General features: G+C 33.0%; 1 protein-coding gene across 2 annotated transcripts in view; it reads left to right on the top strand.

Annotated features, from left to right (window-relative positions):
• Positions 1 to 13278, top strand: part of LOC110451730 (cilia- and flagella-associated protein 43-like) — a 40747-nt gene that overhangs the window by 11505 nt on the left and 15964 nt on the right. The window contains exons 10-27 of one of the 2 annotated variants that reach the window (XM_021499886.1): positions 1047 to 1160; positions 1821 to 1901; positions 2435 to 2583; positions 2966 to 3069; positions 3603 to 3746; positions 5267 to 5448; positions 5854 to 5997; positions 6362 to 6489; positions 6759 to 6933; positions 7201 to 7305; positions 7971 to 8048; positions 8925 to 9050; positions 9369 to 9473; positions 9904 to 10020; positions 10422 to 10475; positions 11082 to 11120; positions 12345 to 12417; positions 12994 to 13005. In XM_021499886.1, coding sequence (XP_021355561.1) covers positions 1047 to 1160; positions 1821 to 1901; positions 2435 to 2583; positions 2966 to 3069; positions 3603 to 3746; positions 5267 to 5448; positions 5854 to 5997; positions 6362 to 6489; positions 6759 to 6933; positions 7201 to 7305; positions 7971 to 8048; positions 8925 to 9050; positions 9369 to 9473; positions 9904 to 10020; positions 10422 to 10475; positions 11082 to 11120; positions 12345 to 12417; positions 12994 to 13005 — 1930 coding nt within the window. The remainder of the gene's footprint in view (positions 1 to 1046; positions 1161 to 1820; positions 1902 to 2434; positions 2584 to 2965; positions 3070 to 3602; positions 3747 to 5266; positions 5449 to 5853; positions 5998 to 6361; positions 6490 to 6758; positions 6934 to 7200; positions 7306 to 7970; positions 8049 to 8924; positions 9051 to 9368; positions 9474 to 9903; positions 10021 to 10421; positions 10476 to 11081; positions 11121 to 12344; positions 12418 to 12993; positions 13006 to 13278) is intronic. The other variant, XM_021499887.1, reaches the window with a different exon arrangement.

Genomic DNA, 13278 nt, shown 5'->3' with positions numbered 1-13278 from the left:
CTGGGATGAAGGATTACCAAGTTAGTTCAAATGAATGACCTTGACCAACTTTCAAAGGTCAAAGGGGTCAAATGTCATAAAATCTTCAAACGACTTCTTCTCAATAACCAAAAGGCCCAGGGTACTGATATTGGGCCTGTAGCATGCTGGGATGAAGGGCTACCAAGTTTGTTTAAATGAATGACATTGACCCACTTTCAAGGTCACTGGGGTCAGATGTCTTAAAATCTTCAAACAACTTCTTCTCAATAACCAAAAGGCCCAGGGTACTGATATTGGGCCTGTAGCATGCTGGGATGAAGGACTATCAAGTTTGTTCAACTGAATGACCTTGACCAACTTTCAAGGTCACAGGGGTCAAATGTCGTAAAATCTTCAAGCGACTTCTTTTCAATAAGCAAAAGGGCCAGGGTACTGAAATTGGGCCTGTAGCATACTGGGATGAAGAACTACCATGTTAGTTCAAATGAATGACCTTGATCCACTTTCAACCTAATGTCCTTGTTCGACAATCAAGGTCAGAGGCGTCATATGTTTAAATCTTTTAATAGGTTCTTATGAAATCTTAAGATTACAAGTGTTAGATTAATAACAGGTGAGCGATGCAGGCCCATTGGGCCTCTTGTTTTAATTTTACATTCAAGCCTATTAACACATAAATCCCTGCTGGTTCTAAGCTCCCATAAAAGTATGCCTTTTAATAAGTTCTAATGTTTACATGTATACGAGGGCAAGCGGGGTGATAAAAAGCCCGTAATGAAAGAATGCCTTCCTTTGCTAGTTTGCAGGTTACTTTGTTTCGCTAAATCTGTATGTACATACCAGGTACTTATTTACATGGAAATATGTTAACCCTTTCACCCCTCGGTATCTTTAGTAGACTCTACCATACATTCATCTGGATGAGTCCATTATGGTCTACGGTGGTTAAAGGGTTAAACTAGGCTATTCGTAGAATAATTATCACATTTATTGAAGTGAAGTTATATGCATGTATGTCACAATTGTTAAAAGGCGTTTCATTGGAAAATGTTGTTTTTTTACAGGGATCCTTGTTTCTGTATGAGCCCGGAGCACCAGAGTCTATGAGACAACTCAAGGATACCCACTATGGAAATTATATGGGCATGAGTTGTCTTTCCGGCAACGAATACATCGCTGTGAGTATAGACATAATTTTGAATAATTTATAGAAAACTTTTGTGCCTGAATTTCCTTTCCAGACATAGAAACCTGGGATATATCTGTCAAACTCTTTTGAATACAAGATACATATATGTCAAAATAAGGTACCATACATCCTTAACTTTTTCAGTCGAGATAATTTTGATTTGTCTTCTAAATGTCAATTTTGCAAGAAGGTTTTTGTAGGATGACACTATTTCCATTGCAAAATATGAATTTATAACATATATACATGTAATCCAACATTTATTATAGCATATATATATTTAATATGAATATATTTTAATTGTATTAAATCTTTACACGTGTATGGATATTTATATGGAGATTCAAACTGATGTTCAAAAGACAAAATAAAAATAGGAAAATATATATGGTACATTAAAACTTTGATATAATGCCCCTCGTTTCATTTGCCAGAAATTTCTCTGGACACATGATGGCAGCATAACTTGATTATACTGTATATATATATGTTTTATAAAAGAAAAAGTAAAAAAACTCTGGGCAGAAAACCCATCGTAGTTGTTCATTTGCTTGACCATACTAGAACTTTTTTACAAAACTGTGCCCAGACAGATATATGTGTAGAGGAGTTTGGATACAGAGGTAACTAAGAACGTTATTTATTTCAGTCTGTACGTGAGGATGGTGAAGTACAGGTGTGGTCAGTTGACAAGGGTTTCCTCCAGACGTCCATCTCTGTTGGACTTCAGGTACTGCACAGGCACAGAATCTACCTCCTTCGTTGCACCTCTGCTTTTCAATTTCGAGTTTTTTCACCCAAATTGAGGGAAAAGATGGATTCTTAGGCAGTGAACAATGCAGTATTGATGTTATGAAAAATATTTTTTGATCACAAAAAAAATATATTTGAATTGTTTTTAAACTATAAACGTGAAAATCCCAATGCTTCAATATATGTACAACGTCATCGTTAGAAAACTAATGGATCATAAAAGGCCAATTTGAAATTATGAGGAAAATTATAACTTGTAGACATCAGAAAGCAAAATACTGGATACTTGGTCAGTAAAAACTATTCGGAAATTGAATTTCTTTCATTTGGTTTGCTAGGTAGAAGAAAGATTTAAAAAGTTACAGAGGACATTTTTTAGCAATTTTTCTCTGATTTGTTTTTTAAAGTTTAATGTTTTAAGCCAAGGTAGAAATTCAGGATTTCCTGATAAAAAAGATTTTGCAGATTTTATCACAAAAATTCATGATATAATTATCTTTTATATTTCAGGCAATGTGTATAGCCTGCAGTCCCATGGTGAAAGTTGCTGCTGTTGGAGCCGGCAATGGCACCATCTACTTCATCGACCTATCAAACTTCGAGGAGCCTCGTATGGTCTCCTCTGTCCGAATGTTTGAAGGGCCGATAACCCATCTTGTGTAAGTATTTCATACACAAACCAATGTGAATTTTACGAATATGATACCAATTTACTGTGATTTTACAAATTCAAATCAATACCAGTCGAGATTATTAACAGAGACTGTTCTTTGGCAGATTATATATAACCATTTTCTGCATACATTATTTTTGAAATGATTAAATACAATTTATTATAAGTCTGCTCTGTATTCTTCTTTTATATTAGTTACTTTCTTTGTTTAGCAAGAAAACATCTAACATTAGCTCTGATAGAATTAAAAAGAAGATATTTTTGACCAACAAATTCTTCTTCTTCTTCTTTTTACCCCCTTTTTTATTAACAATAACAAAACAAGACACCTGTGCATGTATAGTACATTTCCATGTGATTTGTGGCAGATTTGAGCACCATGGTCGTTTTCTGCTGACGGGCTCAGATGACGGAAATGTCTTCATCCTTGATGGCAGACCATCCAAGAATTTTTGCCCAATTGGATTCACCTGTGAGTTGTATATAATTGTTTCAAATGCATCTGTGTCAATGAAACCTGTTGTAATGTCAAAAGTTCAAAAAATCTCTTACAATTATATTCTAATCTAAAAAGTTTACAGAACATTCAAACAGAGACGTAATTTTGATTTTCTGGTGTCATTTTATTCACCCTAGATTCTTTGGTATTTTAACCTTATAGCTACTTGTGTGGCACAATGCTCATAATTAACCTTTAACAGGCTTCAGTTATGCAGAAGTCATCCAGTAATGATTTCTATAGAAACTTAAGTTCAGGAATTTCATAAAGTTAAGGAGCTGTTTATGAGACTGGGCCCCTAGGAAATCATTGGGAAATTAACTTCTGCTATGTGGGCTCCATATTGAACTCAGATATATATATATGCTACTCTTGTTTGTATTAGCTTTATAGAATGTCTTTGGTCTATAATGAATAAATAAAATATTAAATAAAAAAATGATCTTTATTTAACGTTTATATTCTCAAATATTTTTTTTAATCTTGAATGGGGTTTTTTTCAACAGCCATTGTGGGAGAAATCCAGTCGATCTCTGCCATTACGGAGAAGGACGTGCTCAAAGTCGCGGTGACAGCTAACAACTCAGGAAACAAGCGTAATGGGGCCACAAACTTGATAACATTTGAGATCTCGGAGGCTGTTGTCGCCGGTGAGTGTCGTTCAGAAAAATTTAGAGTATTAAACACTGCTCTACAGTGTATATGATAATGAACATTTCAAAATTCAGGTCCTTGAACAAAATTTTGCATTATCCCCATTTTTCCTGGAGGTTAACTCATTCACCCCTGAAGACACATTTGAACTCTTCCAATTCAAAAGTTGGAATAGTTCATTATGAAATTTCAGGATTGAATGCGTTCATCATTATTATTTCATTGATTTCAATTCTATAAATCAATATATGTGCATTGAACTTGAATATTCTTGAATGACTTTGAACTTATCAATCATTAGACAAGTCCAGTTTCAAGGCATCTGACATGGGGTCAGTGTCGGCTGAAGGTATGTATGGTCGGAAGGATCACTGTGACCTATTAACCCATTCACCCCTGAAATTTCATGATGAACTATTCCAACCTTTGAATTGGAAGAGTTCAAATGCATCTTTAGGGGTGAATGAGCTAAATAGGGGAACAGAACAAAAGACTAATTTTGATTTTGGTGGTTGACGTAGTTTGATACAAAGGTGGAAGAGTGAAAAGGTTTATTTTTGCTAATACTGAAGTAATTATTTCTTGGTGTGTTTGTATATGTGATGTGAAATTTTAATAAAAGTGCCATTATCATTTTCATATAATCCCCATATCATTATTAATCATAATCAGGTTTCAGTGTAGCTTTATTTGTTCTTAGCAATAAATGATTAAAACTATAAATTACTTTTTGTATTGACATTTTTTTTATTTTATTTTTTTAAAATGACTTGAATCATTCAAGAATGATAGTCAGAACTCGAAATACACACCTAACTTTTAAAATGAAAATAATTGAGAAAAATAAATCTATTAAGTTCATATAAAATCAATATTTTATGATATGAAGTTAAAAAAAATAACTGTAAAAAACGTCCATTAAGTTACAGATGGATTTTTTTTTAAATATTAAACTGAAATTGATTTTGTAATTTTTTTGGTCATTATGCACACTTTGTATGTAAATTTGTCTTGGGTGTTGTTGAATAAACAAAAATGTTGGTAGAATATTTTCTGTTGATGTCATTACCATTTGTTTTATTAATAACCATCATTCCTTGGTCTATATTGTGTCGAAAAAACATGATGGGGGGGGGGGGATGTGAGTGATAGGTTACAAAAAGTATCTCAATGTTTTGTTTATTAAACCGTAGTTAAAACTATGAGCAGTTGGAGAGATACTCTCCTGTGTAATAATGTTCGAAGATTAGTATGAATAACAGATTTGTAGATTGAATATTTTCAAATGTCTTATATGGAAAAAAAATCATCGAATTTATAAAAAGCCTTATACAAAGAAAACAAAAGAAAGTATTAACAAGATCAGGAAATATTAAAATAAATCGTTGAACTTATAAAAAATGTTATGCAACGAAAACGAAAGAAAATATCAACAAGATCAGGAAGAATTAAAAAAAAAAAGTAGCAAATTGAAAAGTAAAGTTTTAACTCATTCTGGTCACGCTTCAATTTTTAGATTTGAAGAAGAACGTACATAGTCTGAAATATGACTTCAAAGATGACTCCATCAAGAAGCTAACGATGACTTTCTCCACGCCGAGTTACGGGGCAGCCATCGGGGAGAACCAAATCGTGTACACTATGGCACAAAACTCGAAGAAAATCCACCAGATCAACCTACCAGCTGAGACACCAGAGGTAAATTGTTTGTATTGCAATTTATTGTAAATGTGCTCAAGATTTTTGAAACAGAATAGTGAAGTTTTACAAGGTTTTAATGAAATTTGTATATACATGTATATGTATCTTTCATCTACCATGAAACATTTCAAAATTAAATTTGTTTTAGGTAGAAATAATTTTTTTCGGATCCAGACGTTCTTTAAAACCATTAATTAAAAATATCACTAGATTCTGTGCTGAACTTTTTAAATTTTAAGTAATGAGAGAAATATCCAAAAGATTTGATTTTGGCAAGAAATTGTTTTTCATTAGCCCTATGTACATATAACTTGTGTTTGTATACATACAAGAAAGTTAATGAAAAGAAGAAAAAAACATTTTTTACACAATTTTATGCTCTAACACTCTATGCCCCATTAGGGCAAACCTGTGGCTGTTCTGCCTGAGGCCGAATTCCTGGGCCACCAACTTCCAGGGGGTAAACTACAGTTATCTCCACATGGCAAGTGGCTGGCCACTTGTGGATCTGACGGCTCTGTCATGATCAGATCCACCACAACTATGGTAAGTATACTCTATTAAGTCAGATTTTGTAAAATAAGTAGTCTGGAAGTTTTTCATTTTTGCCATAGATGTATTTTTTTTATTTTGGAATTTTACAATCAAAAACAGTTAGCCAAGAAAAAGAAAAAAATACTGGCAATCCTTAGGTAGGTATTTTCACAGCATGACAGAGGTGTTATTTGTTTGGGGAAGAAAAAAAACATGAGAAAATACACTCTATTGTAAATGATAATACATTCAGAATGTTTCAAAAGATACGACTGAAAAAAAAAAATCGTTCAAACTTCAGTATTTTGGAATCATATACACATCAAAATTAATATTAAGATATTCTCCATCAATTTTTGACTTTGCGATATTTCAGGATCGCTTTATTGCTATCACTCCCCATGACTTCCACAACCGTGGAGTTAACGTGATGGTGTTTTCGGAGGACGGTCAGAACATTTTCACGACTGGCTATGATGGCATCCTCACTTGTTACACCTGGAAGTGAGTTATAACGAAATTAACCTTTATACAAAATTCAATGCAGATTATTAATGAAATATAAACTATTACAGTCAAGTTTCATAAAACCAGCCCCACTAATCTATTTGTCCCACAATCTAGCCAGCGTTATATGAGACAGACTGATATTTTTTATTTTTATATTTTTTCAATAATTTCAGCCTGTAAAACTCTAGAAGCCGCGTTCATTTTCTTTGGTATATTAGAACTTCAGCGCATTATAACTTTTGGTTTTATTCCTTGTGTTCCAGTTTCACCTCCGTTGGAATAGGGAAGGCTAAGTCCGCCATGGAGGCGTCACGTGCCCGCAAAACAAAAATGATGACCATCCAGAAAGATGAGGAAGAGGCTCTCGGAGCCATGACTGACTGGATGCCATCTGTTGGGTCACGACCTGTGTCAACCACAGCAGATAAAGAGGATAAGGTAAATCAGGCTTCTGATTGGTTAAAAAAATAAGAATAAAAATTGTAATAGCAAACTTAAACACAAATTTCATTCTCAGTGTACAAGGTAGTATATAACTAAATCTGTAAAGAATTTTTCCTAAAGAAAATAATAATGTCGTCAGACTGTGAATAAGTTATAGAAATTGGCAAATTCTTCTGTAAGTTTCTTTTAATACTGTTTAAAGAAAGTGTATAAGCTGTGAATGAAATCACATTGCTAAAATTTGACTTCCATGTTCATCAGGTCGCTAAAGCTATGGAGATGGCTCGAGAAACTGACGAAATCTACACGACGCCCACACCAGTGCCACCAGCCGATGCCACGTGGCTCAACATCCAGTCTATAGAGGTAGCCAGACGCACAATACATACTGTAGAATCATTTATTTTCATGGGTTTAAAATTTCGTGGTTTTTATATACTAGCCAGTTTCAAGGACATTATATTTCGCTGATTTCTGATTTTCCCCTTTTCTATATCATACCAAATATATGTTTTCGTGGGGATGTAATTTTGTGGATTTTTGTTACCCACGAAATAAACGAAATTTAATGTCCCACGAAAATTGATGATTTTACAGTATTAGTTTAATTGTTTGTTGCACAGATTATTCCGTCTTTTCGTTTTGCAGAGTTATCGTTCTTATGAGCAGGTATTGATTGTTACGTCATTGGTTTGTGTGAGAAAATTGCATCGTTTTCTCAAAAATTGATGACGTTACTCTCACAAACAAATGACGTAACAATCAATACCTGCTCACAAGAGAAGATAACTCTGCAATACGCAAAGACGGAATAATCTGTCATTGGTCTTCAGATAAATATTTAAACATTTAGTCATCAAGAAATTGTAACTTCTGTTATCAAACTGTGAGAGGCAGGTTAACACACTTTTACAAAAAGGTGAAAGAATGGAAATCCTTACTTATTCTTAACAGTTATGTTAAAATTTAGACTCTGGTCTTTAAATACAGCAAATATTTCACAAAATGTTCTTCTTTCAAATCTTTCACAGAACTTGAAAAAGGAGGACAATCAGTTTGCGGATGTGAAGCAGGACCTGAGAATGCAGATTCGAGAGATGAGGCGTACGGTAAGAACTGGTTCTCTTACCTCTGTGAAATCATTATGAACAGTTATTTTTCAGTATTCAGAATGACATTCATCAGTTCAGTATGAATGATAAATTCTAAGTTTGTTTTGAACACAAACAGAAATTGAAAACTTATTATGTGAGCTTTCCAAACCAAAAACTTTGCTTGACAAAAAATATAGACGTTTTCGAAAGCTCGTAAGATAAGTTTTTAATTACTGTTTGCACTCTTTGCTTGACAAAGGAAACAGACATTTTGAAAACGCACAAAGTAAGTTTTCAATTTGTGTTCAAAACAAACTAGGTCTTTTCAGATATTTAAGTCCAGGTTAAATAAATAGTTCATTATTTTTTATTTTTCTCTTAAAAAACCTAGAGAAGTTAGTCGAAACATGTTATTTTGAATTTTGCAAAAAAGAATATCTTGTTTCTAAACATTGGAAAAAAATGATATTAACAACAAAATTGAGCTTATACATTGGCACAAAAAATAAGGGATGCTATAGCCAAAGGAAGTCAGAGTTATTGTTTTATATTCACCGAGGTAGATGCATTGAATCAAAATTTTAAAAATTCATTATGTCCCCAGATTTATATCATGTAAATATCAACAGAATTTACACATTTTTGAAAGCAACGAGAACATTGTTGCAATGAGTAGTGTTGTTGACAGATATTGAGTTTGTACTTCTTTTAGAAGACTAGATCTTGAACTAAGGCGTAAATATAAAAAAAAAAAACGATTTGTTGTATAGTTTAATGGTGGTTCAGGGTAGTTAATAAAATTGAATTGAAAATTGAACTTTTACCCAAAAATAGTTTTTCAATATTTGTATTTTTTGTTTGTTACCTGGTTTTTTTTTTTATAAATTTCAGATTCAAGGCATGTTGAAACAGAATGAGGTTCTGCCCGACATTGAGAAACTTGGACGTCATGAATTTGACCTTGACATTGAGGAACAGAACAGACTCCAACAAGAAGCTGACGCAGAAGTTCAAAGAGTAAATAACAGTTTTTAAACTCTGTACAGACTGAAATAAGAATGTCTACAAATTTCACTTTTAAGCACTACAGTAAATATGAAGCTGAATATTATTTCTTAGGGTTTAAGACCAAGAGAATAAAAAATCACATGGAAAATTATTTTAAGTATTTATGAAAACAATTCAAAAATGTGTAACAAAATCTCAATGCATTGTTAATTTTATTGAAGAGTTTACAATACCAGATGAAGTCTTAAGTTTACATTAATGTTTTCCTAGTTGAGGAGGAGAGTGAATCGACCATTTAGCATGATTTTACTTTAATTGTTTTCCTAGGTCGAAGAGGAGATTGAATTTGACAATTTAGCGAAGATTTATCTTCGTGAAATGATCAAGAAAGAATGCTGGGATGAAATGAAGGTCAAAGGTCGATCTATTCAGGTATGGAAATAATGATCATGTATAAATTAGAAGTGAAGAATTTCATGCCGTCATTGAAATTAATCCAAGACACTTGTATGAATACGACAAAATTGCATTTCATGTTCAAATATAACAGGATTTTCTTCTTCAATGGTGTACATATACCAATCTGCTTGGTAATTGATATGCCATTGTATTTTGTATTAGTGTATACCAGTATAGTGACTACATGTATTAAAAAAATAAAAAAATAAAAGCGAGTTGCTATATCTATCTTCGAAACCAAATAAAATATTACATTGTCGTAAGAGAAAGGTCAAAGTACAATAAGTTTAAAGAGCAAGTTAAAATTTCAAGCAAGAATTTCGTTATTCATTTTCCTAAGTTGTCGGGAGCATTAGGATTGTGAAAAATAAAAGCAGCATTAATTCCTGACATTGTGTTGCAGGCCTTCCGTTCAACACTGGAAGTGAGTAACTTCCCGATGCGAGAACGCACCTTAGAAATGGAAAAACTTCTACAGACCGTCACGGTCCGCCGGCAGATTGAGGTGGCAGAAATTGCTGTAAGTATTACCGTTGAACTCATTCACCCATGAAATTTCATAATGAACTATTCCAACCTTTGAATTGGAAGAGTTCAAATGCGTTTTAAGGGGTGAATGCTTTTTCTAGCCTGTATACTTTTATATCAGGGTTAGTTTAACATGTACATGGTGCAGAGAGCGAAAGTGAGCGTAACCCCTGGAGTATCAAGGACGATGTAGATTCGTCTTGAGGAAAACTACAACAATGCATCAAATGTAGGTCACTGTGACCTAGATGTTTTGCTGACGTTGATTAAATTCTGCTTCTTCTTCATTTCTACAACTGAGGAGCAAGGACATATGTATATCAATTTTTTAAATATATATATTCGTAAGGATCATTTTTCTGCTTTTATCATATTTATTTTTATATATTTTAGGCAAGAAAAGCTGAGATTGAATTGCCCCAGAAACCCACTGGTACAACCACGGCGGTAAGTGTCTAAGATAATGTAAGCAAATAAAGGATGGTAAATATTAAGAAATAATATTAAAAAGTTGTGTTTATGAAGAAAATCCCCCTACTTTTATATTTAGAGACAGAATTTATCAGAGACACCTGTCAACCCTGGGCCAGGATCCTGTCAGGATTTGAATTTTGAAGCATACAATTAACGCACTGCTTCTTAATCTCCTGCTGTATATCAAATTTTAATGCAATACAACAAGAAATGTGTATGGGTATCAATCTTTAACTACCAACTTATTGAATTGGAATCAGGGGAAGTAACTCTGTTTATTCCTGTGTTTACATGTTGGCCACATTCGTTTATCTCAATCCAAACAGTTGACCAGAGTTGTTTAATTAGGAAATAAGGTCGGACCTAGTAATCTGGTGCTGCTTTCGGGCGAGCCTTGACAAAGCCGTATAAGGCATGCATAAACATTTGTAGGTCCGCCAGAATTTATGACCGAGAATGTTATATTTAAAAACAGACAGACCGGTTAAAAACTTGATAAGCGGAAGGGGCCATTGTGTCAATATGATATATATATCTATATTTATATAAAACATATATACATTGCTTCTACTCATGTAGCTTTTACTTAGTATGATACACCAGCAGATGTATGGTAATGTAAGTAACTGCAAACATGGCGTCATGGTTATGTGGAACATCTCAAAACCCTTTATAGGTCGTTGAGAAGGACATCTCAAAAATATTTTTCAACTTCAATCAAAATTCAAACGATACAAATTTCAATTCAAACAATACTAATTTCATTGTTGATTTCAATTTTCAAAACCAATACAAATTTGATTGATTGAATTCTGTATTTTGAAAATGAAAAGTATTGTGACCTTGGCCACGGACTTAGATAACAATCTAATTCCGTGCCTTGGCTAATAACCAATATGATGCCATTTTCATTACGAAGCATGATTGTTAATTTAGTCAATTTCCTGTTACGCTTTGTTAATGTTTTCAAAGGACACATTTTTGTATTATTACATGATGTTTATTGTCAAATTAGGGCTCAACATTGCTATAACATTGCAAAAGATATTTCTTTGTGAAAAATAATAAAACGAAAATTATAGTCATTTTGGGTCAAACCTTTTTAATGAAAAAAATGATTTTGGCAAGATGAGCCCTGAATATGACGCAATGTCCTATTTGATAAATTTTATTTATACATAGTTATTGATTATTTTATTGTAAAAAATGTTCACTACAATTTTTCTTTTTGCAACCAAGGCCTTAAAAATGTATTCACATATATAATAAGAATTCACTCTTTTCATCACCAACATTTTACAATGAATTTGTGTTAACTTTGAGCATTCATTCACATCAAACTTGTACATTAACTTCTTCATTTTTCCACCATTTCTCTGTTTAATATTTTTTTGGCTCATGTAAACTTTGATGACAGCTGTTATTCATTAACATTTTTTTAGATCCTCATCTATCAAATCTGGCCCTACACATTCTTTGATAAAGTTAACTTACTGGTACCCATGTTTTTGTTATCATCGTGATGTTATGCCAACCAAAATGTATTTGTAAATCATTTAATTCTAATTAGAACTAACATACATACATGTGATTGTAGAATAATTTCATTGAGAACTTAGACTTAACTTTTAATAGAATTTGTATCATGTGTTAAAGTAGTGATAGGCTAAATAACAAAACATAATTGTTTTTACTATTGCCCATACTTCTCTTATCTTTTTATGCCAGTTTTGAGAGGAAAAAAACAAAAAGAATTTCTTACATTTTTCCTCTCTTCAGTAGTAATTGTGATTTTTGTTATAATTTTCCTTATGTCATAAAAGTTGTACAATACTTACACAGGAAGATGACGCAGGTGAAAACGAGGATGGTGATGTAGACGGCAAGGACAAACCCTCCACCACTGGCAGCTTGGGTAAGTTAAGAGGCGGAGCTTGTATTGGAGGCGGAGTCTACAAAAAAGGCCACGCCCATTACAACACATAGGCATATGTACATGTTTTGCATATTTGTTGTAAAGTGGAAAATCTAGTGTACTTGTTGTAACATAGTTGTTGTGAAAATTTTAGTGTTGTGTGACGTAATTTTAATTTTCTGCACATATTTTATTAATCTATAATTATCACAATCACTTTAATTACGGATAGTCACCACACAATCCTTAAAAAGAATATACCTAATTACATAGCTAACTTTTCTTGTGAATTTTACCCAATGTTTGAACTGTTTGAAGGTTTTGTAGTTGATTTTGTGTGTTGTTGATCTTGTTGGTATTGAATTGTAGATAAATGTCGTGATGTTGAGTTTTCCGTGAGATTTTTGTGGTGCTTTGATTTGGTCGTTGTACAATATTGTTTAATTTGCTTTGGTAATATTCTCGCTCCATGGTGTTTGTGCAGAAATGCCGTAGCAGTCGCCTGAACTGTTCCAACATGATTTTGAATACCTATATGTTTTGTTTACGTGTGTTGTTTTTGTATCAATATTTCAGAAAATAGTATGGGTAAGTAAAATAATATACAAACGCTACAGAAATATCTAACTAGACTTAACCATACATGACAAAGAGAATGTCATTATGTATACCAATTAGTATTAATGATAGTACTACAATGTATATATATACAACACTATACATTGCTAGAAAAATTTAAAGAAATACTCAAAATTGGAACTTTTAATTTGATCAACTGAAGCGTCCCAATTTCCAAGCTGTGCTAAAGATGAATAGTAGATGTGGTTGTGCATCATGTTTGCATGTTGTTCCCCCCCCCCC

This window comes from Mizuhopecten yessoensis, unplaced genomic scaffold, assembly GCF_002113885.1.
Source record: "Mizuhopecten yessoensis strain PY_sf001 unplaced genomic scaffold, ASM211388v2 scaffold6169, whole genome shotgun sequence".
Classification (NCBI taxonomy): Eukaryota; Metazoa; Mollusca; class Bivalvia; order Pectinida; family Pectinidae; genus Mizuhopecten; species Mizuhopecten yessoensis.
Note: the sequence above shows the minus strand (reverse complement) of the source record. Positions and strands in the feature narration are given on the sequence as shown.